The 23,843-nt window shown below is 39.7% G+C and overlaps 1 protein-coding gene and 1 long non-coding RNA gene across 10 annotated transcripts in view; one reads left to right on the forward strand and one right to left on the reverse strand.

Moving 5' to 3' along the window:
* arhgef4 (Rho guanine nucleotide exchange factor (GEF) 4) overlaps window positions 1-23,843 on the reverse strand; it is an 87,543-nt gene that overhangs the window by 20,933 nt on the left and 42,767 nt on the right. For 5 of the 9 annotated variants that reach the window (XR_536409.3, XR_014085250.1, XR_014085251.1 and 2 more), the window contains exons 4-9: window positions 2,681-2,860; window positions 2,303-2,503; window positions 1,604-1,783; window positions 1,255-1,487; window positions 296-425; window positions 54-185 (exon numbers count right to left, since the gene is read on the reverse strand). Coding sequence is in view for 6 of the 9 variants with exons in the window: in XM_008438224.3 (XP_008436446.1) it covers window positions 54-185; window positions 296-425; window positions 1,255-1,487; window positions 1,604-1,783; window positions 2,303-2,503; window positions 2,681-2,860 (1,056 nt within the window). In the remaining 3 variants the exon portion in view is untranslated. Of the gene's footprint in view, window positions 1-53; window positions 186-295; window positions 426-1,254; window positions 1,488-1,603; window positions 1,784-2,302; window positions 2,504-2,680; window positions 2,861-13,623; window positions 14,767-23,843 lie in introns of those variants that run through there. The other 4 variants (XM_008438229.3, XM_081601341.1, XM_081601340.1 and 1 more) reach the window with 4 other exon arrangements.
* LOC145549325 (uncharacterized) lies at window positions 19,410-23,067 on the forward strand. The gene is made up of 2 exons (XR_014085252.1): window positions 19,410-22,547; window positions 22,959-23,067. It is a non-coding gene; the product is annotated as an uncharacterized LOC145549325 (long non-coding RNA).

The following is a 23,843-nucleotide window of genomic DNA, read 5'->3' on the forward strand; positions in this document are numbered from 1 at the left end:
GATGTTCCTCATTTATTAATCATATGCTAAGAAAAAGAAAATTACAAAAGTACCTTCTTGCAATAAACCATCTGATGGTCGAAGAGAAAAAACATTCTCTGCTGGCTCTTAGTTTGTGGCTGGGATAGTTTACTTATCTCCCCAGAAAAGATAAGTTCAGAGCTTCTGACCAGAACATCTTCACCCTGCATGGATCAGAACAGACTTACACGGCTGCTAATTGCTTCTCATACCTGTCAGAGGTACACTTTACAGTATCATGCAACAGATTTCAGAACAATTCATCACTTCAAACCTCCCAGTCTTCTATGGAACTCTGCCACTGGGCAATTTTGTCAATGTTCTCAAGGCGCCGTTTTCTCTCATTGATCATCCTGGCGACATTTTTCATGGCTTTTAAGGCTGCCTCCACATCCTTGTAGTCCCTACAAATCCAAGAGGAATGTAAAAAAAATACTAGGGAACAGAAGTGTGAAGTTAATGAAAAGTACCTACTTAAAGGTAATTATTGTTGAAGACTCACCAGGAAAACATTGAATAATGACCATAGAGGTTTTCCACCACAAAACTTGTTAAAACCAGTGGTAGGGAAGCATAGGCAGTCCACCATATAGGCTAAAATAGTTAACTGTTCATTTAAAATTTAAATGAGTTGGCAAGTTTACTTTGTGGGAGTGCAAAAATAAATCAAATGAGTTAAAATTGGAACCAGCTGTGTTGAAGCGCAGAGACATCTAAAAGTTGCAGGAGATTGGTCCACGAGGATTTAAGTTTGAAACCACTGCACTGGGGAGAAACCTTGAATACTATATTTCATATTAACCCACTTCAATTTTCTAGTTCCCCAGAAAGTATCAGTATAATTATTCAGTTATTCTGGTTTTCAAAGAGAAATCAAAGTCAGCTAAAATCTATGTTGGTAGGTGAGAGCTGTACAAAGGGCATATCAAATATCAGCCCAATATGGTGCGTCCCTAAGAAATATCTCCCTCAAACACAAATATTCTTCCATCGTACTCAGGTAATTTGGAGCAAATACATTTTTCCAAAGGCATATATGAAGTACTGTGGAACAGTTCATGTAAATAATTACTGTAAATATCAAGTGTAGCTATAGTGTATTTTAGTTAACATTAAGAAGCAAACTCCAATCTAAACTTCAAGGTTTTTAGATTTTTCTGATGACACACATAAAAGTTAATGTTTGTGATGTAGAATATTGGCTCATTGTAAACAGCAATTAAAACCAGTCACCTGTGCTGAGGATTGGTGTATTTGATGAGCTCAGCCAGCTGTAATGGATACTTGCAGATCTTCTGCACTGGAGTGAGTAGGAAGCCGTCTAAAGAAATATCAATCATCTTCTGCAGCAATCGACAGGCCTCAAAGAAATACACGTACTTGTTGACTTTCATCAGCTTGGAGAGTTGGACACAGGCGTTGGGGTGATTATTACAATACTCTGAATAAATCTGGAAATCTGTTTGCTGGACATCAAGACATGAAGACATGATTCAAGACAAATCTTAAATACATATCCTAATGGAATAAGTCAAAAGAGATTTCAACCTGCTTTAAAAGTAAATTAGAACATCTATCTTACATGTTCAAGAAAACAGCAGCCTATCTCACTAAGATGGGGCTGCCCCTTGTTGAATTCTTTCTCCAGGCCCTTCAGGAACTTTCTCTGGAATCTGTATATCTCCTCAATGTTTCCATAGATGGTTCTAATCTGCTCTTCAGTAAACATGTCTGTCCTCTTACGGCACTGTTTGATGTAACCCTGAGAAAAACATAATAAGGATCAGAGATGGCTGGACTGGACTGAGCTTTTTGCTCCGAAAATAAAAAGTAAAAAACATAATCTGAGAACAGGAAGAAATAATTAAACTGCCTGCCATGACAGTGCTCTAAATTTAAAGCCCATTTTCTCTATTGCTGAAACATACACTCGGCTTGGACTCTATTGCTATGACCCAGGACGTTATGTCTATCCACAGGAAGTACCATTTTAAAAAGTGTTGGGTTTTATTTTATTCAGATTTTAGCATGTTAAATGATCTCTTTTCACTAATGACAGAATTTTGTACTATAAAAATAAATTAAAGAAAAGCTCAGAAATAACATATGTAGAACACATTTAAGTTACTTAACATGATTCTCTTAAATGTAGAAAAATATTTGAAATCAATAAGCAACAATGTAATTTGCATAATTGTAGAAATTAGTTATTATATAAAAAATGTAACTAAATGAAATGAGTGCAAATCCAAAAGTAATTCAAGTTGGTCTAGTTTCAGACCTCACAGATGTCTTTCAGGTGCGTGATGTAGTCTCGCTCTGTGATCATGATCTCATTGATGACGTTGGCTCTCATCTGTTCTTTGCAGGGTAACCCAGGGCCTAATGACAAACCTAAATCCGCTCCATCCCCATCTCCACATTGGGACTCCTCCAGATGGGTTGAAAGTTGCTCCATAGGTTCATCCTGGTTCACACGCAGCTTGAGAGAATACAGTTAAAATCCTTAATGGGCAAAATATATAACTTACCTTATATGTTTTTACTTGTATCAAACATGCTGAACAAACAATTGATATATTGGTAATAAGCTGAGACTCCATATGTGTTGGTCTTAGCAATCACAATGAAATAGTACTGCCAGCAGAGATGACCTCACCCGTACAAAGCTAGCAGGAAACCAGCCCTCACTGTCCATGATGCGGCCCCACCACCACTCCTTGTTTGTGGCATCAATCACTTCGATGGCATCACCAGCCTTGAAGCCAAGTTCCTGGATGTCCATGGTAACATGGTCCCAAAGGCCCTCAGCATACACTACACTGCCATCACTGATCAGCTGCAAATTCAGAACAGAAAAAACTGTGATTATGTAGGAATTCATTCAATGAGACAAAACCACATGAAAACTGCTCAGGCCAATAAAGCAAAAACGTAAAACAAAAACAGTCCAGAAGGATCTCTCTTGTGATCAGTGACTCTAAAACCAGCTAGCTGAAAAAGTTAAGGGGTACTCCCCATCTGTGAAATTATAAGTTAGTGGAAACTTTCCTTGTCGCAGATATTACAGAATTATCATAAATATGATGAATTTATACTTCAGGGTCAATTAAAAGTACTGAACTTAAACATGGTACATTATGCGAGCAGGATATAAAGTTACACACTATGTAACGTTTATAAAGAAAAAAAAATTACATGTATTTGTTAAAACTGTTACTATGTTGTGACATAGTGACAGGGATTGTTTGCATCCCTAGTACTTGTCTAACCATGCAAGCAATTAATCAACTTACAATTAATTGTTGAATAATGGTTTGGTAGATTAAAACTAATTTAAATCGACTAATAACGTGTCTTTGATCTTCTTTCAGTACTGTAGTTTTAATACCATCCAGAAGAGAGCGCTGCTGTTCATCTTTAAGTGGAGCCAGTAGTAAGAGAAACAGATAGTGAAGGATGCATCTCTCAACAGGAAACAGAAACTGGTCAAATTTCAGTGTAGTATGCAAAATGCTTTTTATTAGGTTTTGTAAAGAAATAAGGACCAGAGGTTGCGCTGGACTTTTTTTTGACTGACAGCACTAAAAATAAATCTGTCACTTACTAATTTTACCTGTAAAACTATAATCATATTAGCATAGGCTATTCAGATGCATTTTTTATGTAGTTTAGGTTAATATTAATTTGTTCGCTTAATTTATTTCAGACATTTCATCAACAAAGTGTAAATAAATAAATACAATACCTTACTATCAAATATACATACAATAATACAAATAAGTTGTGTACATGGAAATACAGCACTTATTTGGTGACTGAGTCTGAAAAGGAGTATGATGAAGTTTAATTTATATAATTATACCCCTTTTCCATTCATTCATAGCATAGTCTTCCTGTTTCAAGTATCCTTTCCAACAAAAAAATTAAATAATAATAACTATAGTAATATTTCCTGAACCAGATGAAAGTAATTCTTTACACACATATATGTACATATGCATCTATCTGCATATATACATAAATAATATATACCTATTTACACACCCACATATATTTACACACACATACACAGACCTACACCCAACTGACCAAGTCATCCACAACGCATTAATTCCCAGCCAAATTCATCATAGATGTTCATCCTTATACAAAAGATCATCCTTAATCAAAAGATTAATAACCATTTAGAGTCTTTTCTTAAAATACCTCATGCTTGGACTTTGCTTTAGCTCTTTAGTGAGTTTATTCCAGATTTTCACACCAATGACAGAAATGCACATTCTTTTCATTGTTGCTCGAACATTCAAAGTTCTGAAGTTGAGGTTTTCTCTGTAATCATATCCTTCCACTCTATCAGTAAATAATTTTTGAATATTTTCTGGTAATAGTTTGTTTTTAACTTTATACATAAACTGTGCAGTTTGAAACTCTACCAAATCTGTGAGTTTCAGGAAATAAGAATCTATGAATAAATTGTTGGTATGACAATAAAAATCAACCTTGTGAATTATTCCAATGGCTCTTTTCTGTAATGTGCACAGTGGTTGAAGTGAAGTTTTGTAAGTGTTGCCTCAAATTTCCACACAGTAACTTAGATATGGTAAAATAAGTGAACAGTAAAAAATCTGAAGCGCAGGGGAGTTTAGAAATGTTCTAGCATCAGAGAGAACTGCAATACTTCTAGCTATTTTAGATTGAATATATTTAATATGAGGTTTCCAACAGATCTTATTATGAATCAATACTCCCAAAAACAGAATTTCAGTCTCTCTCTTCACAGTCACATTATCAATTATTATTTGTAAATCGCTATGCCCTTTAAAACTTGGTTTTATCTAAATTTAGTGGTAATTTGTTAATATCAAACCACTTTTCAGTTTACATAACTCTAAATTAATTTCTAGCAAAAGCTGCTGTAAATTTTCATCTGTACAAATAAAACAAAATTAGGTGTTTTGAAAACCTTACATATATCATTTATGTATAAGAGAAACAACTGTGGGCCCAATACTGAGCCCTGGGGAACACCACAAACTGGAAATCACCCAATTGCACAAATTGTTGCCTGTTGCTGAGATAACTTTTCAGCTAGTGCAAAACTACTTCTCTTAGACCACAACGCACGAGTTTTTTTATGAGTATTTCATGATCAATCATATCAAATGCTTTTTTAAGTCAATACCCCAACAGCAGGTTTCTTTTTATCTAATGCACTGGTCACCTCTTCTGTTAATTGAAGAACTGCCATCGCTGTGGATCTTTGTGACCTAAATGACCCTCAGCGAGTAGTTGGTGTTTACTAACAAATCTATCCATTCTAGTAACAAATATTTTTTCCAAAAGTTTATAGAATTGTGGAAGTAATGAAACAGGCCTGTAATTTCTAAAATGATGTCTATTCCCAGATTTATATAGTGGGATGACTTTTGCAATTTTCACTTTTTGTGGAAATATACCAGTTTGAATTGACAGATTACAGATATGTTAGCTGCTGAATAATGTCCACAATCAACTTTTTTATTATCATGTCAGTACCATCACAGTCAGTTGACCTTTTATTATTACATTTATTCACTATATCTATAATCTCTTTTCCTTTCACCGCTGTGAGAAACATGGAGTCTGGATTTCTAACTAATGTGTTATTTAATGTGGGCTCTGGGATTTCTTCAGCCAACTTAGGCCCCACACTTACAAAATATTTATTAAAATTATGAACTATCTCTTCTATACTATTAAGGTTTTTAATCATTATTTCTCCCTCTCCTCAGTCTATCTCAGTGATTCTTGAGAATAGGGACAAAACAGGTCCTATGGATAAAGCGCAAAATTTGAATAAAATACACATAAAATGTAATTTTTTCAAATATCTGACTAAACTAACCTGGGTCATGTGATCACAACAATGTATATTTTCCAAGTATTTGCTGAATATTTTTTTATTTTAAACATTGTAGTCGGTGGATGCTGCCTGTAAAATCCCTTGTCCAGGAGCAGAACTCAATACATTATAATAGTTTAAAACAATTAAAGAAATACTAAAATTATATATTATGACAATTAAGTATAAGTAGTCATCTAAATAATTATAAAGGTATCAATAAATTGAATTAAAAACAATTTTTATATATTTTCCAACTCAATTGAAATTTGTCCCTAGTTTTTGTCAACACCGTCAGAAATGAAAAGAATGTAAAAAAAAATCAGGCATTATTGGGGGCACCAGAACATGTGAGGACCCCATGACCACTTCCCTTCTCTTCCTTTGCTAAGAGGGCTAGTTAGCTCTGGTTAGCTTATGTTATTCTTTAGTTTTTTCTTCTTTTTATTCCTACGTTGTTTGTCACAACCATGATGTGTCAACACCATAACTGACAATTTACAAAACTTTGATGAAATTTTGTGAAATAAAAGCTTAATTTTGGTATATTATAAAGATTTCATGGACCTGATGAGCTACAATATGGCCTCCTTCAGAATAACATCATATAAATTGAGGTAGTTTGGATTTTTGTCAACTCCATCAGAGTTTTTGAGACTCTTTCAGTGAAATTGTTGTCAAATCTCACTTAAATGTGCCCTCATTCATTCATTTTAATCTATTTTACATAAATTGCATTACTTCACATGTATCAAGTTCTTCTTTTTACTCACTAGTAATTTGCACGATAAAAAGTTTTATGCACTTACTTTGTCTCTTCCCATAAAATGAATGAGAAAAAGGTACGTACAAAAGTCCCACCCCGTCACATGTGGTAGCATTGAAAAGCCCTAAATGTCTCTAGATACCAAAAGGAATTAATTCAGTAGAATACAGGGGGTGGGAGATATTCAAGTTTAGAAATGTCCTCTACAGAGGACAAAAATAAACTACTGGTAGTCAGGAGGATATGTCTGAAGTTGAATGGTGAATTGTTGTTCTTTGTGTGTTTTTCACTGTGTACATGAAGAACTCTGGATTCGGAAGACTAGAGGAAAACAACGAGTAAAAAAGTTGAACATTTTATTCCTCTAAATCCAACAGTAACCAGCAGGTCTTGTTCTATTAAATAACAAGTTGTTTAAGCAGTTGTTTTAAAGTCCTGGGGCTGAAAATTTGCTTCTGATTTGCTAAAAGATTTAGCATTTACTAATTAGTTAAACCAGTGCCAACTATAACCGTACAAGACCCCTAGTATTCTGCAATTTAGTGCAGTATGGTGAAAAGTTATAAAATTACGACTTTATTCTCATCCAACTTTACTCATATTCAAAACCCAAATCAAAAACTCAGAGCCTGGTCCTAATATTCAATCATAAGCAAGTAACTGTAGCTCACAGGAAAAGGCCAGGAAATAAACGAAACCTATCTTTTTATTGTTAATGGAAAATTAACAATAAAGCACGCAAAAAAAAATTATGATCCCTAGAAGGGATATAACAGAAAATAATTGAGAAACACCGATGTAATGTGTGAGGTCATTAATGGGTCACTAATGTCAATTAGGTAGCATAACTTGTCATGCTGTGACCAGCAACTGTAGTATGCTGACATGCTACCTAATGTTAAAACAGCAAGATAAATGTGGGTAACCATGGCAACCAGTGGGAGTGTAAAAGCCAGTCTCCTCTTTCTGCAGTCAAGTTGCACACACAGCTGTTGTTTTTTTTACAAATAAATAATCCCTCTATACATAGTTCCCACAAGTCTGAACCAGAATGATTGTGTCATCTTACTATGGTAAGTCTGCCTTAAGCTCCCTCTACTCACACCTGGTAAGATGCACGCTATGCATAACCCCATGCACAATGCATAGTGCACCCAGTTATATTAACTAAGCTTGTTTAGCTAGTTTGGCAGTAAGAACTACAGTAAATATTATTGATATTTGTCACAGGTGGGTAGAGTACTCAAGTAGTTGTAATGAACTTATATTGTTTATATTAGGTTAAATAGGAACCAGGTGAGCTCTGGCTTGTTTATTGTTGTCATAGAAACTCCATAGCCTGTCAAGATAGCTGTCAGTTACAACGTTCATGGAAGTGTGACGTCACAGGAAAACTCTGTATTGGATAAAATTCATATCAAATTAGAATGTGTTTGTCCAATTCTTGTTTTCTTTATTTCATTGCAGTTTTAGAGAACTATTTAAATCCCATGCTTGGATAAGTGAATGTAAATCTCTGACCAGAATTGTGTACCTTGCAATTACATGTGCTGTGTCAGATCTGGAAAACTCTGATTTTATCTCATTATGGTAACATTACATGATGAAAGATCAATAGGCAATGGGAACAAAACTTTAGACAGGATAATATTGATGGGAGGAAGAAGTATGACAGAAAAATTAAGTAAATGGAAAAAGAAGATAATGTTGGTGATGAAAGTCCTGCAGTCGTTAAATCTCAAATTGTCTATGCACACCTAACAGATTCATTGCAGGCTTAACAAACTGCTTTGTAATGCTGGCCAACCTTTCTTCCTGCAAATACACAGTTCCTAATGATGGTTCAGATCAGAACTTCAGCTCTTTCGGGGCTGAAAAGACACCCTGTAAATGTTCCTCACACTACCAGACATTATTTCCGTATGATCTAATTTTCAGCTACACTAATCCTTCATACCAATGAGAAAAACAGGTCATGTGGCTGTAGCTAAGTAACATATACACACCATCTAGCCACTAAAGCCTTGCCAAAAAATCTCCAGTATCATTACATGACATCACAGTCTCTTTGGTAGACATTATGCTGCTATGCTAAACAGCTGCACACGGCTTGTGCAAAGAAATCTCAATATGTCAGTCTTATTGCATTAAAATACACACACACCCAAACACACACACAACTGCTACCCAGTCACCTACCCCCATGATCTGACATATGGAGCCAACAGAAGCAGCAATGGGTCTTTTTTAGAACGCATAATTATAAAATATTAATTTCATTTAAAAAACAAAAAAAGCAAGAATTGGTATATTTTTGCAGCCTGATGCTCAGACATCCATCTTTAGTTTACTCTGTATTATTTTCATAAGACGATTATTGTATTCAATTATAGATGAATATTTGGCATAGATAAATATTTGAAATGCTTTATACTATTTTGCACATTCTGCTGTTCAGTATTTACTTGACTTGCACCTACTAGATCAGGGTTTCAGACTCCAACTCCATGTTGACAGCCATTTCATGGACACAACATCAAGGGATGGGGAAGCAGATGAGCAAAATGTTTTTAGGAAATACGTCCCTAAAAACATCAGCACTTTTAAGCAGAGCAGTCAATGTTTAACTGCTCTGTTTAAAAGAAACTCAGTTAAAGCAACTGAGTCACGGTTCAAGACCTCATACAAGAATAATTTCATGTTATGTACATTTAAGATATATCTTTGTAAGGTGTAATTTTGTCTTAATCAATATTGATGCACATTTTGAAAAATTTATATGTTTGTGCTTTAAATGTAAGCAAAGTTGTGCACTGTTATTAACAGTTGCTCAGACTTTAGTTGCTGAGCAACGTCCAAGTCATATAAAGGAAAAACAGTTCATAAATATAAATTTAAAAATAGGCTGTCCTATTGTTGAATACAAATGAAGGTATATTTAGAAGATGAGACCCTCCTCCTTGGGCTGCCACCTTATCGTGGTGGAGGGGTTTGAGTGTCCCAATGATCCTAGGAGCTATGCTGTCTGGGGCTTTATGCCCCTGGTAGGGTCACCCAAGGCAGACAGGTCCTAGGTGAAGAACCAGACGAAGCGCAGCCTGAAGACCCCTTATGATGGAGACAAACATTGGACTTGGTTTTCCCTCGCCCGGACGCAGGTCACCGGGGCCCCACTCTGGAGCCAGGCCTGGAGATGGGGCATGATGGCGAGTGCCTGGTAGCCGGGCTTTTACCCACGGAGCCCGGCAGGGCTCAGCCCGAAGAGGAGACGTGGGTCCCCTTCCAATGGGCTCACCACCTGTCGGAAGGGCCTGTTGTCTGTGCTTACGGGCCGAACAGCAGTTCAGATTACCCACCCTTTTTGGAGTCCTTAGAGGGGGTACTGGAGAGGGCCCCTCCTGGCGACTCCCTTGTTCTACTGGGGGACTTCAACGCTCACGTGGGCAATGACGGTGAGACCTGGAGGGGCGTGGTTGGGAGGGACGGTCCCCCCGATCTGAACTCGAGTGGTGTTCTGTTGTTGGACTTCTGTGCTCGTCACGAATTGTCCATCACGAACACCATGTTCAAGCATAAGGGTGTCCATATGTGCACTTGGCACCAGGACACAGTTCGATGATTGACTTTGTCATCGTTTCATCGGATCTGCGGCCGTATGTCTTGGACACTCGGGTGAAGAGAGGTGCAGAGCTGTCCACTGACCACTACCTGGTGGTGAGTTGACTCGGGTGGTGGGGGAGGAAGCCGGTCAGACCTGGCAGGCCCAAACATGTAGTGAGGGTCTGCTGGGAATGTCTGGCGGAGTCCCCTGTGAGACGGAGCTTCAACTCTCATCTCCGGCAGAACTTCGAACACGTTCCGGGGGAGGTGGGGGACATTGAGTCTGAGTGGACCATGTTCCGTGCCTCCATTGCCGAGGCGGCTTATCGGAGCTGCGGCCGCAAGGTTGTTGGTGCCTGTCGCGGCGGCAACCCTCGAACCCGTTGGTGGACACCTTCGGTGAGGGATGCTGTCAAGCTGAAGAAGGAGTCCTACTGGGCCTTTTTTTCCTGTCGGACTCCAGAAGCAGCTGATGGGTACTGGCGGGTGAAGTGGCATGCAGCTCGGGTTGTCGCTGAGGCAAAAACTCGGGCGTGGGAGGAGTTTGGATAGGCCATGGAGACAGACTTCCGTACGGCTTCGAGGCGATTCTGGTCCACCATCTGGCGTCTCAGGAGGGGGAAGCAGTGCAGCACCAACACTGTTTATAGTGGGGATGGTGCGCTGCTGACCTCAACTCGGGACGTTGTGGGCTGGTGGGTGGAATACTTCGAAGACCTCCTCAATCCCACCAACATGCCCTCTGTTGAGGAAGCTGAGCATGGGGACTCTGGGTTGGGCTCTCCAATCTCTGGGGACGAGGTCGCTGAGGTGGTCAAAAAGCTCCTCGGTGGCAGGGCCCCGGGGGTGGAGGAGATCCGCCCGGAGTTCCTTAAGGCTCTGGATGTTGTAGGGTTGTGTTGGCTCACACGAATCTGCAATATCGCATGGACATCGGGGGCAGTTCCCCTGGATTGGCAGACTGGGGTGGTGGTCCTCCTGTTTAAAAAGGGGGATCGGAGGGTGTGCTCCAATTACAGAGGGTCACACTCTTAAGCCTCCCTGGTAAGGTGTATTCAGGGGTCCTGGAGAGGAGGGTCCGTCGGATAGTCGAACCTCGGATTCAGGAAGAGCAGTGTGGTTTTCGTCCTGGTTGTGGAACACTGGACCAGCTCTACACCCTCAGCAGGGTCCTGGAGGGTGCATGGGAGTTCGCCCAACCAGTGTACATGTGTTTTGTGGACTTGGAGAAGGCGTTCGACCGTGTCCCCAGGGGGGCCCTGTGGGGGGTACTCCGGGAGTACGGGGTACCGGGCCCTTTGATTCAGGCTGTCAGGTCCCTGTATGACCGGTGTCAGAATCTGGTCCGCATTGCTGGCACTAAGTCAGGCTCGTTTCCGGTGAGAGTTGGACTACGCCAAGGCTGCCCTATACCCCCGCGACCCGACCCCGGATAAGCGGCAGAAAATGGATGTATGGATTGATGGATAAAAGATGAAAATCCAATATTATTTTCATTATGCAATAGTTACCTAAGAGTCAATGACCAGCAATAACTGACTGAACAGCACTCTGGTTCAACACATTCGAATGTAAAATATAAAAAAATTGAAGAAAATAGGGAGAAATTTCAATTTTCTTTGAAAATGTGAAACTAGCACAGGTTCAGGTTTTTTCACAAAGGTTCCTTTCAGATTATTTTTTCGTTCTGTGATCTACACACAGAACGTTTACACCCTACTATCAACTGAATAGGGTGTGAAGTCACTTCACCATATCTGGTCTGAAAAATGTGGGTGCTTTTCCAATAGCAAGTCGGACACTAACACTAAGTGTGTGGTTTCGTTCGACCCCAGAACCATTATAAGGTCTATTCCTCACTATTGTGGGCGAACCATGAGCATGCAACAGCTGAGCTCAACTCTTTGCTGATGTTAGCACCCACACTCAGCAATGGAGAATCTCGAGGTTGTGGTTCTGATGCACTGAAATAAACCCAGGTTTCATTTTGTCTTTTAGAAATTCATTGTTGACGCAAACATAATGATGAAGACTCAGATCAGCTGATTATTTCACTAAGCATAGAATTATAATTATATTCTGCCGCTTTATTTTTGTGCAACCTTCTGGATTTGGGTAGTGAAGTTAAAAGATGTAAGCCAATAGCTATACATGAAATGTATTTAATTTTTTAATCCAGAGGGAAAGTAAAATTCACATCTCAAGGTAGTATTATGTAGTTCCGGTGTTTCACACTGCCAGAGCAAAACCGCAGCTCCGATAGAAAATGACCACAGCTGCAACATTTCTCTTTTTTTTATTTTTGCCCATTCTTCAGAGAAACAAGCAGCTTGCTGCGCTGCTAAACCATGGTCATTCTGCTGCAAAATTTAACACATGTTCCTGGCGCTGCTCATAGTAATACTCCTAATTACACTCCTCCGTACTGAGCAGCTCTCTGATAGCAGACAGTCTGCGTTCCACAGCTAAACTATAATATCGTTTAAAGTTTGCCATGAGGTAATCATGAGCCAATTCACGAATAGCTTCAGCTGTCAATCAAATCGCCTCGGTGCAGCTCTTGGCATGGTTCTGCTAGTACTACCTCTGAAGTAGGTACAAAAATCAGAGAAAAGCCAGGCAGAGCTGCGCTGGATCTGCTAATGGAAATAAATCTGATCAGGGTGGACTGGGACTAATATCAGCAAGAGGCAGTCTAGAGGAAAAGTGCCTTCAGTTGCTCAGCAACTAAGGTCTGAGCAACTGTTGATAAAAGTGCACAACTTTGCTTACATTTAAAGCACAGCAATAAGGACAGAGAGCTCACAGTTCAGATCAACGCTGCAGTTTTCAAGTCACCAATTGATCTCAGTGGATTACATAAAAGTATGCAGTAAAGTTGTATGCTTTTACAACATTTAATGAGGAGCTATATTGTTGAATAGCTATTATCTTGCTGATCTTCTGTGCAACAGTGCTTCAGAGCAAGAGCAAATTACTTAATAGTAACTATTGTTTGAGAATTTAATTTCATTCATAAACTGAATATCTGCATTTGAACCAAACTTTGTCGGAACCGTAACTACATGCAAAATGTGTGTTTTACAGATTATTGGTTCAGCACTTCAACCTCATATGGAGGTGTAAGTTTTTGTACTGTTTTCAAGGGAGCTGTAAGACAGAATATAAAAATACAATAAGCTAATACAAAAACAGTTCAGCTGAGATGAAAACACACTGCATCATCATCACCATCATCATAACTGAGGATTTGAGACAGTGTAATTCAGAGCAGCCAACCAACAAGCTGAGGTTATTACCAGAATCCAGTTATTTTGGATAATACATATGAAGAAACGTCATGCATTCTTACTCTACATGATCTTCCATTCCTCCAGTTGTACCTGTGATTTGCTGGCATGATGGACACCACAGGACACCCACATCGATCCACGCAGTGTTCTCATAATACGGTGATTCTTCTTGTGTCTCAGTTTATCTGCTCGCCTCCTCACCCATCTAGGTGTAACAGTCTATGTGTCTCTATCTGAGCATGTGTTTCAGAGAGAGAAAGTGGATAGGTGTGTGTGCAGTCTACTGGAAGGCGAGTAGGAACATGAGCACTACATTAATGATAATAAGCAACATCATGATGACAAACACAACCACCTTTTGGGTGTCTGGGGGTAGGTTACAGCGCAGAAGGGTGTTAAAGAATCCCATCTTCTGCCTGTTCCACCTCCCAGAGCCATTGCCACGAGCCATCAGTCCCCTGGTTTCCTCCTCTTCCTCCTCAGCACCACCGCCTGTTCCCTGTCGCCTTTCTCTGAGCACTGAGCCTCCACACCACACCGCGTCAGCTTGTCCCACTCCTTGACTACCTTTGTCGTCTTCTAAAACAGATAGCCACCTCCGCTCGGCTCCGACAGTCACCTCCCCTTCTTCTCCTGCCACTTTGCCGATGCTCAGCGTTGCCCCGGCCTGCCAGTGGAGGCTATGTGCCTATCTATATCTGTGTGTGAATCTGCAAAGCTATTTATGTGTGTTCAGCACCATTCATTCCTTTAATGATTCTTTCTTCTTTTAGGGTTCAGGAAACTCCCCTCTTGTTTTCTTCGCTCGGCAGCCAGTTTAGGATTTCTTGTCCTTTGAGCTCCTCGTCTCAATCTCCCTTTGGTCAGGATGTGAGGATGAAAACTGGGGGATGGGATACTCCTTCTCCTCGATACATGATCATGCCTCCTGGTTTCTGTTCTCTTCTTTTTCTTAGTATCAGTCCGATGCTTTTCTAGCACATTCTTCTTTCACTCTGTCCTGCTAGTGCTCTAGGCTGGCTGAACATTTTTCTCTCTGAAGCTTTTTCCTATCTCTCAATCTCGGTACCTTCTATCTCTGTTATGAGCTCACTCTAAAATGGAGCTCAGTGCTGCGTGAATCTGTGCTACCTCAACCATCCATCTAACAACCAGAATCGGGAGTCTTTTTTCCTCCTTTTTAACTGTGCCCACCCCTGCATCACTGGCAGCCAATCAGAATGTGCAGTGTGTCAACACATCCTGGATACCGGACTGGTTGAGACAAGGGCATAACAACCCATGGGAGGGATTCAAGCAGAGTGGGGGTAGGGTAAGGAGCTGACAGGAAGAGGGGCAGGGTCTAGAGGAGGCCATGCAGGATAAAAAACTGATCTAAAACAAAAGTGTGTGCTGTTTTGTAACTGCATAGTTGCTGGGAATATAATACTCAGTGTTAGTAATTATCTGCTGTATAACATAATGAAAAGATTAAGCTGTTAACGCACAAGTTCTTAGGTTGGTGATTCACTCTTTGAGGCTGTGGGCTCCCCACGAATGGTTCTCAGCCTCTTTAGGTACCTCAAAGGGTATGAACTCTCACTCGAGATCAAGAACGTCTAAACCACATTTTTCAAGTGGACTTGCGCATTTGACGTGTGAATCTAAGTGCAAGGAAAAAACATAGACTTCTTTTTGTAATAAGAATCTAACTATCTGTGAAGTGACAGTAGTGACATTATACAATTCAGAATATGTGTGTGAGTGCCTGCATGTGCATGTGTGTATAGATGGATTTGAGTTTAATCAGTCCCTTCAGAGAGTTGTGATGTTGCAACCACAGCTATTAGCAGAAATTTTGCACAAACTTGCAAGTTTCACCAGTAATCGAAAGTTGTCCGTAAATCTGACCAAATATATTAATGTTTTCTGTATTTTCTTCAGTTTTGGCTGAACGTTCTTTGCAACTCAGCAGAATTTTGATCATCCTAATTTAACATGTTTCACAACGTCTCTTGAAAGCCAAGCCCACAAGATGAGGCATGAGTGACGCTAAACTTTAATACTTGCCTTTTATTCTGTTTTGCAAAAACATTTTTGATATGTGCTGTCATGAGTATGAGTTTTCCTCTTTCCTCCTTTTCTCCTCTTCTGCTTACACGCACACGCTGCAGCTTACAAAACCATGTTTATGTGTGACTGCAGCCAGTCATATGTAAACAGACAGAAACTGATTAAACTGCCGTTGGAGGGTACAGATTGCAGAGAAGAATTAAAAGCTAAACTCGTGCTACAGTCCATGTCTCACTTGGTGAGCTAAGCCCTAAGGAGAGCTACGTGTGGTCCAGCCCTGGATGGTGAATGCAACACTGTATCTGTGCCATTTCTATGACATATATGACTTGTAACATTTGATCATTTATCGGCATTAAAGCCTGTTTTTATATAACCAAATCTCATACTTTCTCAAGCTAATTTACACTGAGGGGTTCTGGTCGGGTCCTGAAACTGGGTTAACGAACGTGGGTGGTGCACAGAGACAAAAATGAATGAACTTCAGCAGTGCTGTAAAATTTGTTACAGTCATGGGTGTCACTAACACAGGTAATTCCTTGGGACATGTTCTGTGTAAAGCTGGGCTATATTATATCATTCAGCATAATACTAAGAAAAAAACTTGCCCGGGAAACTTTTTTTATTGTCATATGCTAATTTTATGGCACAAGTATGTCACCCCATCATTCTCAATACATGAGAATCTGTTCAAAGGCATTATTAGACAGAGGGAAGGCAGATTAATTTATTTTTATAAACTGTTTTTTTGGCTAAGTACTGTCGTTGAGGGGCACGAACAGGCAGACCCGGCGGCACAGAGTCAGACGTGTCCCCCCTGGACTGGAAACTGTTTGTTGTTTTTACCTTAAAGTGGCCAACTCTGTAATTCCTATATCAATTTGATACAGTAGGGGCTTCCACACTTCCCATAACTGAGCCTTTTTTCAGCCGTTACAACAGTTTAATCATTGTTAACAAGTCATGACCTGTTTTTCTGAGCTGCCTTTTAACGCAACATGAGCGTTAAGAGGCTCATACTGGGTTTACGCCTATGGGGCAGCGAAGGAGACCTGCTGCTGCTGGGCAGAGCTACTCAGGTGTGTGTTAGAATCATGGCAGTAAACCAGCAAATGCAAAGACTTTTGCAGTTTTTTCCCCCAAACTAATCGGCTGAATTGAGTAAAGCTGTTGGATACAGGTAATGTTAGCTAAAAGATGACTAGCTAATATCAATACAGCACATTAAGCTTGTTAACAAGTAGCCTGTACGCTACTAGCGTTTTTTTGTCTATGTTCAAAAGTGGGTAGTACTTGTTACATTAACTTTTTTGGAAAAAAACTTACTTATGTGAGTAGTTTTACTGCACTGTACCTTTTTCTTTTACTTGAGTAATATTATTATTTCTACGTAAATTCATTTTGCCCCCCCACAATAAACTAATGGCCCCCGCGTTAAACTCGTCTGGAGCCAGGGCAGCAAACAGGCTTCCTGGCAGATTTAAAATAAATAAGTAAATAAATCAATAAATCAAAAGAAAAAAATCATTAAACTGCACTAGGGGCATCAAAGATAAAAGGGGCATGGGTTCAACCCCCCTCCGCCCACACCTTCTGCCCTCCTCTGCACATGCCTAACTGATAGATTCCAGCGCAGAGATGCGCATCATATCGCATCGGCTAGGTCTTCATGCAGCTTTGCTCCAAGGAGGCATGTGGCTTTAGGCAGAATCTAGATTTAGCCCTCCCTTTTACGAAGAACATCAGTGTTTAAATATGGATTTAGTGAAGTCTGTGCTGTGAGAGGGGACCGAGGTTAATTGGCCAGGCTTAAAATCAACCACTGATTATTGGCTATTATTTACTCTACTGTATCTGTGAACAAACTGAGCTCAAACACAAAGGTTACAAATAGCACCATCAGGGTTTCCCCCAATGTATTTTAAGCATGGCGGGCCATCAGGCTTTATTTGTGCCTACAACAGGCGATAAGCAATTTTTACTTTTTTAAATCTCTTTAAATTTGTTGCATTTTTTAAGGCTTTATAGTTGGTGTTTAGGTATTAATCTCCCAATCTTTCAGTAGCTCAATAACTCAATTATCAAGTGATATTTCAAATTTCCTGTCAATTTAAAAAAATTTTTAACTCAAAAACATGACGGGCTGGTGGATGAATGACTGCCCTTGCGCCCAACCACCAGGCTTAGCAAGTTTTTTGGGGGGAAACCTTGACCATATGGTAGCCATGGTCAACAATCAAACTACCAAGATGATTCTTGGCACTTTTACAAAGTAAACTTCTTAAATGTACAATTAAGTTTTTTATTTTATTTCTGCTGAATGCATTAAATCAAATTTAATAGCATTGTCATTGTCAATAAATGACTGCTAAAGTTTTAGATCTATGGTCTGTGTTACAATTAAATCATTTATGGGGTCTCTGGATGTCTAAGGGCTGACCAGCATCTACTGAGTTTTCTTCACCTTGATATTAAACAACCTTACAATTCTAGATCTCTCAGAGGTGTCAACATAAAAAAAATGATGTAAAGTTAACCCCTCTGAGCTTTTCTGATCTCCAAAGCAGTTTCCAGCCAAGTTGCTATGGAGGTTAAACAGTCAGATTTAATTAGGGTTTACTTAGTAAAATAGCAACAAATTTGTTTACTTTATAACAAACTTCATAACCAGCGACCTTCTCTCCTATGGTCTGTTTAACAACTACCATCTCAGATCAACCACGAGAATCAACTTGTTTAAAAGTTAAAACTCAGTTTCACACAAATACAAAGATGCCAGCATAAATGTGTGGCTGTTAAAACGGACCGTTAGGTTTCTCACAAATGTCAGTTTAAAATTTCAAATACATACACATTTAAAGAGCCTCAGTGAAAACGTGTTTATATATTCTTATCTCCTAGGTGCAAAAAATTGATTGAAAATCATTGAATTCACTGCATGTTTGTCTATTTGTATAAGGTAGAGATGGATCTACACATGAAAACGGGTTTATATTAACCATTCAGACTACCAACACAAAAAAGACACAATCAAAACTGTTAGATAACTTTATTACCCCTTGAAAATAACTCAGAAATCCAAATAGTTTGGATGTATTTTTTCTTTCTTTGCTTCTTATGGGAACTTTCTGTTTATATGTGTGTGGTGCATTTCTATCAAAAAGAAAAAGGTATAAAACTTTAGATATCCCAGGTATAAAACAGAATATTAACATACATGGACAATCTTTATAGAAACCTTATATTGTACCAGAAGGTACGGTGGCCACCGTAAGAAAGACTTTCAGTATTCAGTTATGCCGCATGAACTGATGCATTATTGCGAGAGAATGTAAAACCTATTGCAAAGTAACGCAAAAGTATTGCGAGGGATCGCAACGCAAGAGAAAAAATATCCTCCATGTCCCTTAGGGGGTTCCGTACCAAGAAAATTGCGAACATACCTTGATCTTAGATTTTTTTTCTCTTCTTCCTCTTTATTTTCTCTGTCCCCAAAGAATATGTCCTTTGTTGCGACATTGTTTTGCTGAAGACATTTGTATGTGGCTGGGTAGATACTGCACTCTGAAAGGCCAGGCTATGAAGGTGTGGGATGCGGATGGCATCTGGAACTGCGCTTGGCGGGTCCCCATTAAGCAATGGGAAATTGTCCCGCAAATGCATGGATCATGGTCATTTGCATGCATTGGCTGTAGCATGTGATAAGATCTTTTTTGGAAATTGTAGGGAAGTAGGACACACTTTTGAACAGTGTACAAATAGTTGTAAATGTTATCTGTGTGGGAACAGACCATTTGTTCAAAGACTGCCCCAAATCATTTGGAAACAAATTAAAGAGCAGAAAAGAAATGGAACAAAAGAAGGAGGCAGGCCAAGGTGAGCCGATAAATGAACTAATTGATGCTGCAGGGCCAGAAAATTCAAACTTCACGCCAAGTCTTCTGATTGGAGGAGCAGAGGCGGGAAAAGAAGAGGGGAAGGAAGTGGTCCCCCACACCGAAACATCCAGTGAGGTAGGGGATCTACAAACTGATGGCAGAGCTAGTTTGGATTATGAGGAAATACGATCAGAGAGTCGCGATGATTCCCCCGTCCTTGATGCCCAGCTGGCAAAGAGGCCGGCATCAGCCCTGTCCTAAAACGCAACCATCATAATGGAGAAAAGGGGAACACTGGAGGAAATCTCAGATGGATCATCTGGGGAGGAATCCAGGATTTTCCCCTCCTGTTCACCCAATGAGGTCCTTTTCTTGAATATAGCTCAGCACTCAACCTCGAAGGACTCAATGAAGGATTTGGCTGTAGAAAAACGGCCGAATCCGAGAACCTGAAGGGGGAACAGAGCTCAGTCCCGACTTCCACCACCGTGGGAGGTTGAGGAAGAACTCAGTTCACAAGACAACATCTGAACTGGCTGTTTTTAAACTTTTAAAATTGGCACACATGGTTTTATTTATAGTTGTAGTCTGGACAGATGTAATTTTTTTATTTAACTATCACTTTTTTATTCCTGTTGTTCAGGGCCAGGAGCCAGTGATTCAGTTGTGTAGCCTCCCGTATGGAGAAACCCTAGTTTGGTGCAAATATGAGCCGTCCCGTCTTTCCAAACAGACTCCAGGACCTGTCATGGATGGTGGCTCATGGGATTGTCCATGTCAGAGCGGTTATGGAGTCCCACAGCATGTTATCACCCTAGCCACCATTAAAGACCCCACATAGGAACCTCCGGAAACTTGCTGGCAAGGACGTCCGTGCATCCGAACGGCAGCAGCAATAACATCAGCTGCAGGTGGTGCGCCAAGGACACAGCCACAATGAAGCATTACCTCTGCGCTCATTTGGACAAAGATCAGAAGTCCCAGCAGTGGCGGCCTGACTCTCCAGGTGAGCCAAGTTTTGGAAGGTATAATATTGATTAATTTGACCTGATTAATATTAGATTCAATTATTTTCATTATCTGCATTACTTAGTTTGATTTAAAATGTGCAAAATATTTCATTAAATCCTTTGTCTGGAAGAGGGGTGAGTTAGTGCCACAACCAAAAGAGTCCACTAGGGGGACTGGTGCTCTCTTCTCCACGCTCAATACAAGTGCAAGTGAAAGAGCAGTGATTTCATCTCATGATCATTTTTTCTCTTACAATTGTCCCTATTATAAGGACTACCACAGGCAGGAAGGAGCATCAGAGCGGGATCCCCTCTCATCACCAGCTGTTTGGAAGAGCGGGACAGCTCCCAGCTTCGTTGGGAGTCACCCTGTTCCTGCTCAACTTTAAACACACAAACTTTTTTTAAATGTCCCACCTTTCTTTTTTTAGTCTAATTTAATGGGAATTTTTTTTAAATTTTATTCTGAAAGTTGGTGCTGTAATTAACTGTTTGAGTATCAATAAACATTTCCGAAGGGAAAAAAGTGCAACACCCACACCACTCTCTGTCTGTCTATAGAGACAGAGAGTGGAAGATGGAGAGCAACGTCTCCATACTTTTTTCCTCTTTTTCTGCTTAATTCCTTCCTTCGGTGGTTCAGATGAATGGAGTCATCTCTGCTCACGGCGGAACTTTGTTTTAATTCGCATGGCAGCCTTGTAGTAAATCACATGCGAGGATATGAGATCATACTATTATGTGAAAATAGAGAGGGAGACAGACACAAGCAGCGGCGCCGCCAGGAATCTTGGGCCCCATGACAAAAAATTTAATTGGGCCCCCCCCTCCGCAACGACTGTTAAAGTTTCTTGAGTCTATCTCCATATTTGTTAAAGCTGTCACCATGTTATGACGGTTTGCTATGAGACAGATAATCTGTGGGAAAAAAAACTATCTCCTTCACCTCCTCCCTGCACTACTATCCAAAAACAACCAATCAGAACCAGAAGGAGCGTCTTAGTGTTGTTAATCAACCTCATTCACTCACTGCTAAATGTGCTAATGGCAGAGAAACAACCTATTGTTACAGGAAAACTGTTTATCTGCTGTCATTGGTAGCTATGCTAACTAAACTGAGCATTCACAGTTTGAATCTGCACAGCTCTGTGCTATGCTAGCTGCAGCATGGCACACAGCGAGGGGAAAGAAGGATGAGCAGTCACGAGATTGTGATCGACAGCGCTAAAACCCGCCTCCTGCCTCTGATTGGTTGTTTCAAGAGAGTACTGGGAGAAGGTAGAGGAAATATTTTTTTCACAAATTATCTCTCATGCCATACTGTCACAACCCAATGACAGTTTTAACAAATATGTGAATTTTTTTTTTAATAAAAGTTACATACTGCAGCTTTAATCTCACTAAGGAGGAACATGGCAACGTATATCTGTAATTTAAACGTAAGCCAAGGTAAAACTATGTGGTCTGGCTGGAGTCCAGACAGGAGGATGTTTTTTCTTATCATTTTATAAAGATTGTTTGAATTTCTGTCAGCAACAAATATAATGTTTTGTTGTGTAATTGTAAAAAGAGCAAAGACAGAGAAATCCCTATGGATTCCCTGGAATGATGCTAACTACGTTGTCATAGGACACAGTGTTGCTCATCTTTTACACTAGGACAGAGGGAGGAAGAGGGCTTATGATGGTATGGTGGTGCTATGGAAGCAAACAGTAGTCTGTAGCTGGGCTAACTTTGCTGAATGGTTGATAATCTCACACAGTCTACTCACCTCTCTTAGAGAAAAACTGGGTTACAAATTCACACTCTTGTCTTTTTCTCTCTCTTATCTCTATTTTTTTGAAAACTTGACTTCATTATTTTTCTAGGCAGCATAGAAACCATAGACATGAATACTAGACCCCTCATGGAGCGCTGAGTCATACGTAACAGCGTCGCCATCTTCTATGTGGCAGCAGGGCGATCGGAGCTCCTTAAGTCCTTTGCTGTGTGTTTCAACCGTTTTACGAAACAAACTGGATTCATTGGCATTACCTTCCACAGGTAAGGATGAAAGATCAGAATTACTTGACTTTGCAGCCAGAAATTCGCTTCTAAACAACCAAGAAATATTTCCTATGTAACTAAATTGGCCCGAAGTAATCGCTGATTGTTAGCGTAGCAGCTAACGTTTTCATACTGTTTTCTAATGAGAACTGATGGAAAAACTGCTGTTAGAGGAGAAGTTCATTAAAAACCAGAGGATTTAGTGAGTAAAGATCAGTCAGGATCAGAGCTGGAGCTGCTGGTCTTCAGTCTGTTTCCAGCTCAGCTTCACCATGTCGGTGTTTAGCTATAAAGATGCTACGAGTCAGAGCCCAAAGTGCTGAAAATGTCTTTTTCTGAATATGAAGGAAACGTGTATGTATTTTCTATTTCACTTTTGGATAATTTCTCTTTTATACTTGGCTTTAGCCTGTGAACCAGGACGTCTCAGAAGTCATTGAGTTCTCCCAGTGTGACCAGCAGACTGAAGCCTGTGACCAGTGTTCCCAGTATAATAAATAAATGTTTTATTCTTTCACTTTTTGTGTATTTTTAAAGATCTCAATCTGAAGTGTTAGTGTATTAATGTAGCTTTTGTAATGAAATAAAAATAATTAACTCTGTTAGAATTATTTTCACTCTGCTGTCAATAGCAGAGTTGACAAACTGTAATAAATATTTATTATCTGGAAAAAAGTAAGAAAAATATGTAGTTTAATGTTTGACAATGACTGATTTATAAATCAAAAGTCATTTCTCAATAATGTATAAAAAATAAATACAGGAAAATTATTTGTTTCTTGTCTTGAAATGTTAAATGCACATTAAATTATGGAATTATGTAAATATATTCTTTAATAAAACACTGTAAAAGTGTGTCTGTTTATCAATTTCAATATAAAAATGATCAGAATCATTTCTATCTAATAAAACATTGTTCTCTTTATTCAGAAATGCCCCAAAACAATTCAATAATCACATCAAAAGTTAGAAACTTTCTTTAGTGATTTCTTTGATTGCCAAATATATTCATGTGTGAGAAAATGTGTCAATGGCAGGAATCAACTTAAAACACTTTGTAGAAAGTTCGGTCCATTCACTTGTATTAGCTACTGGCACATATTCCACATTCAATATGGCGGACGCTGTGACGTCTCGCAGCAACGGGCCGACCCTCCATGAGGCGTCTACGTGTTTATGTCTATGATAGTAACTGCCACAGTGGTTCTTGTCTTCTACTGACTGCTGTTGAAAACGTCACGTCAAGTGCGCCAAGCAGGAACAAACCATTTCATGCTGATCCAGGGGGGAGTT

This window comes from Poecilia reticulata, chromosome 20 (genome assembly GCF_904066995.2).
Source record: "Poecilia reticulata chromosome 20, P_reticulata-male-v2, whole genome shotgun sequence".
NCBI lineage: Eukaryota > Metazoa > Chordata > Actinopteri > Cyprinodontiformes > Poeciliidae > Poecilia > Poecilia reticulata.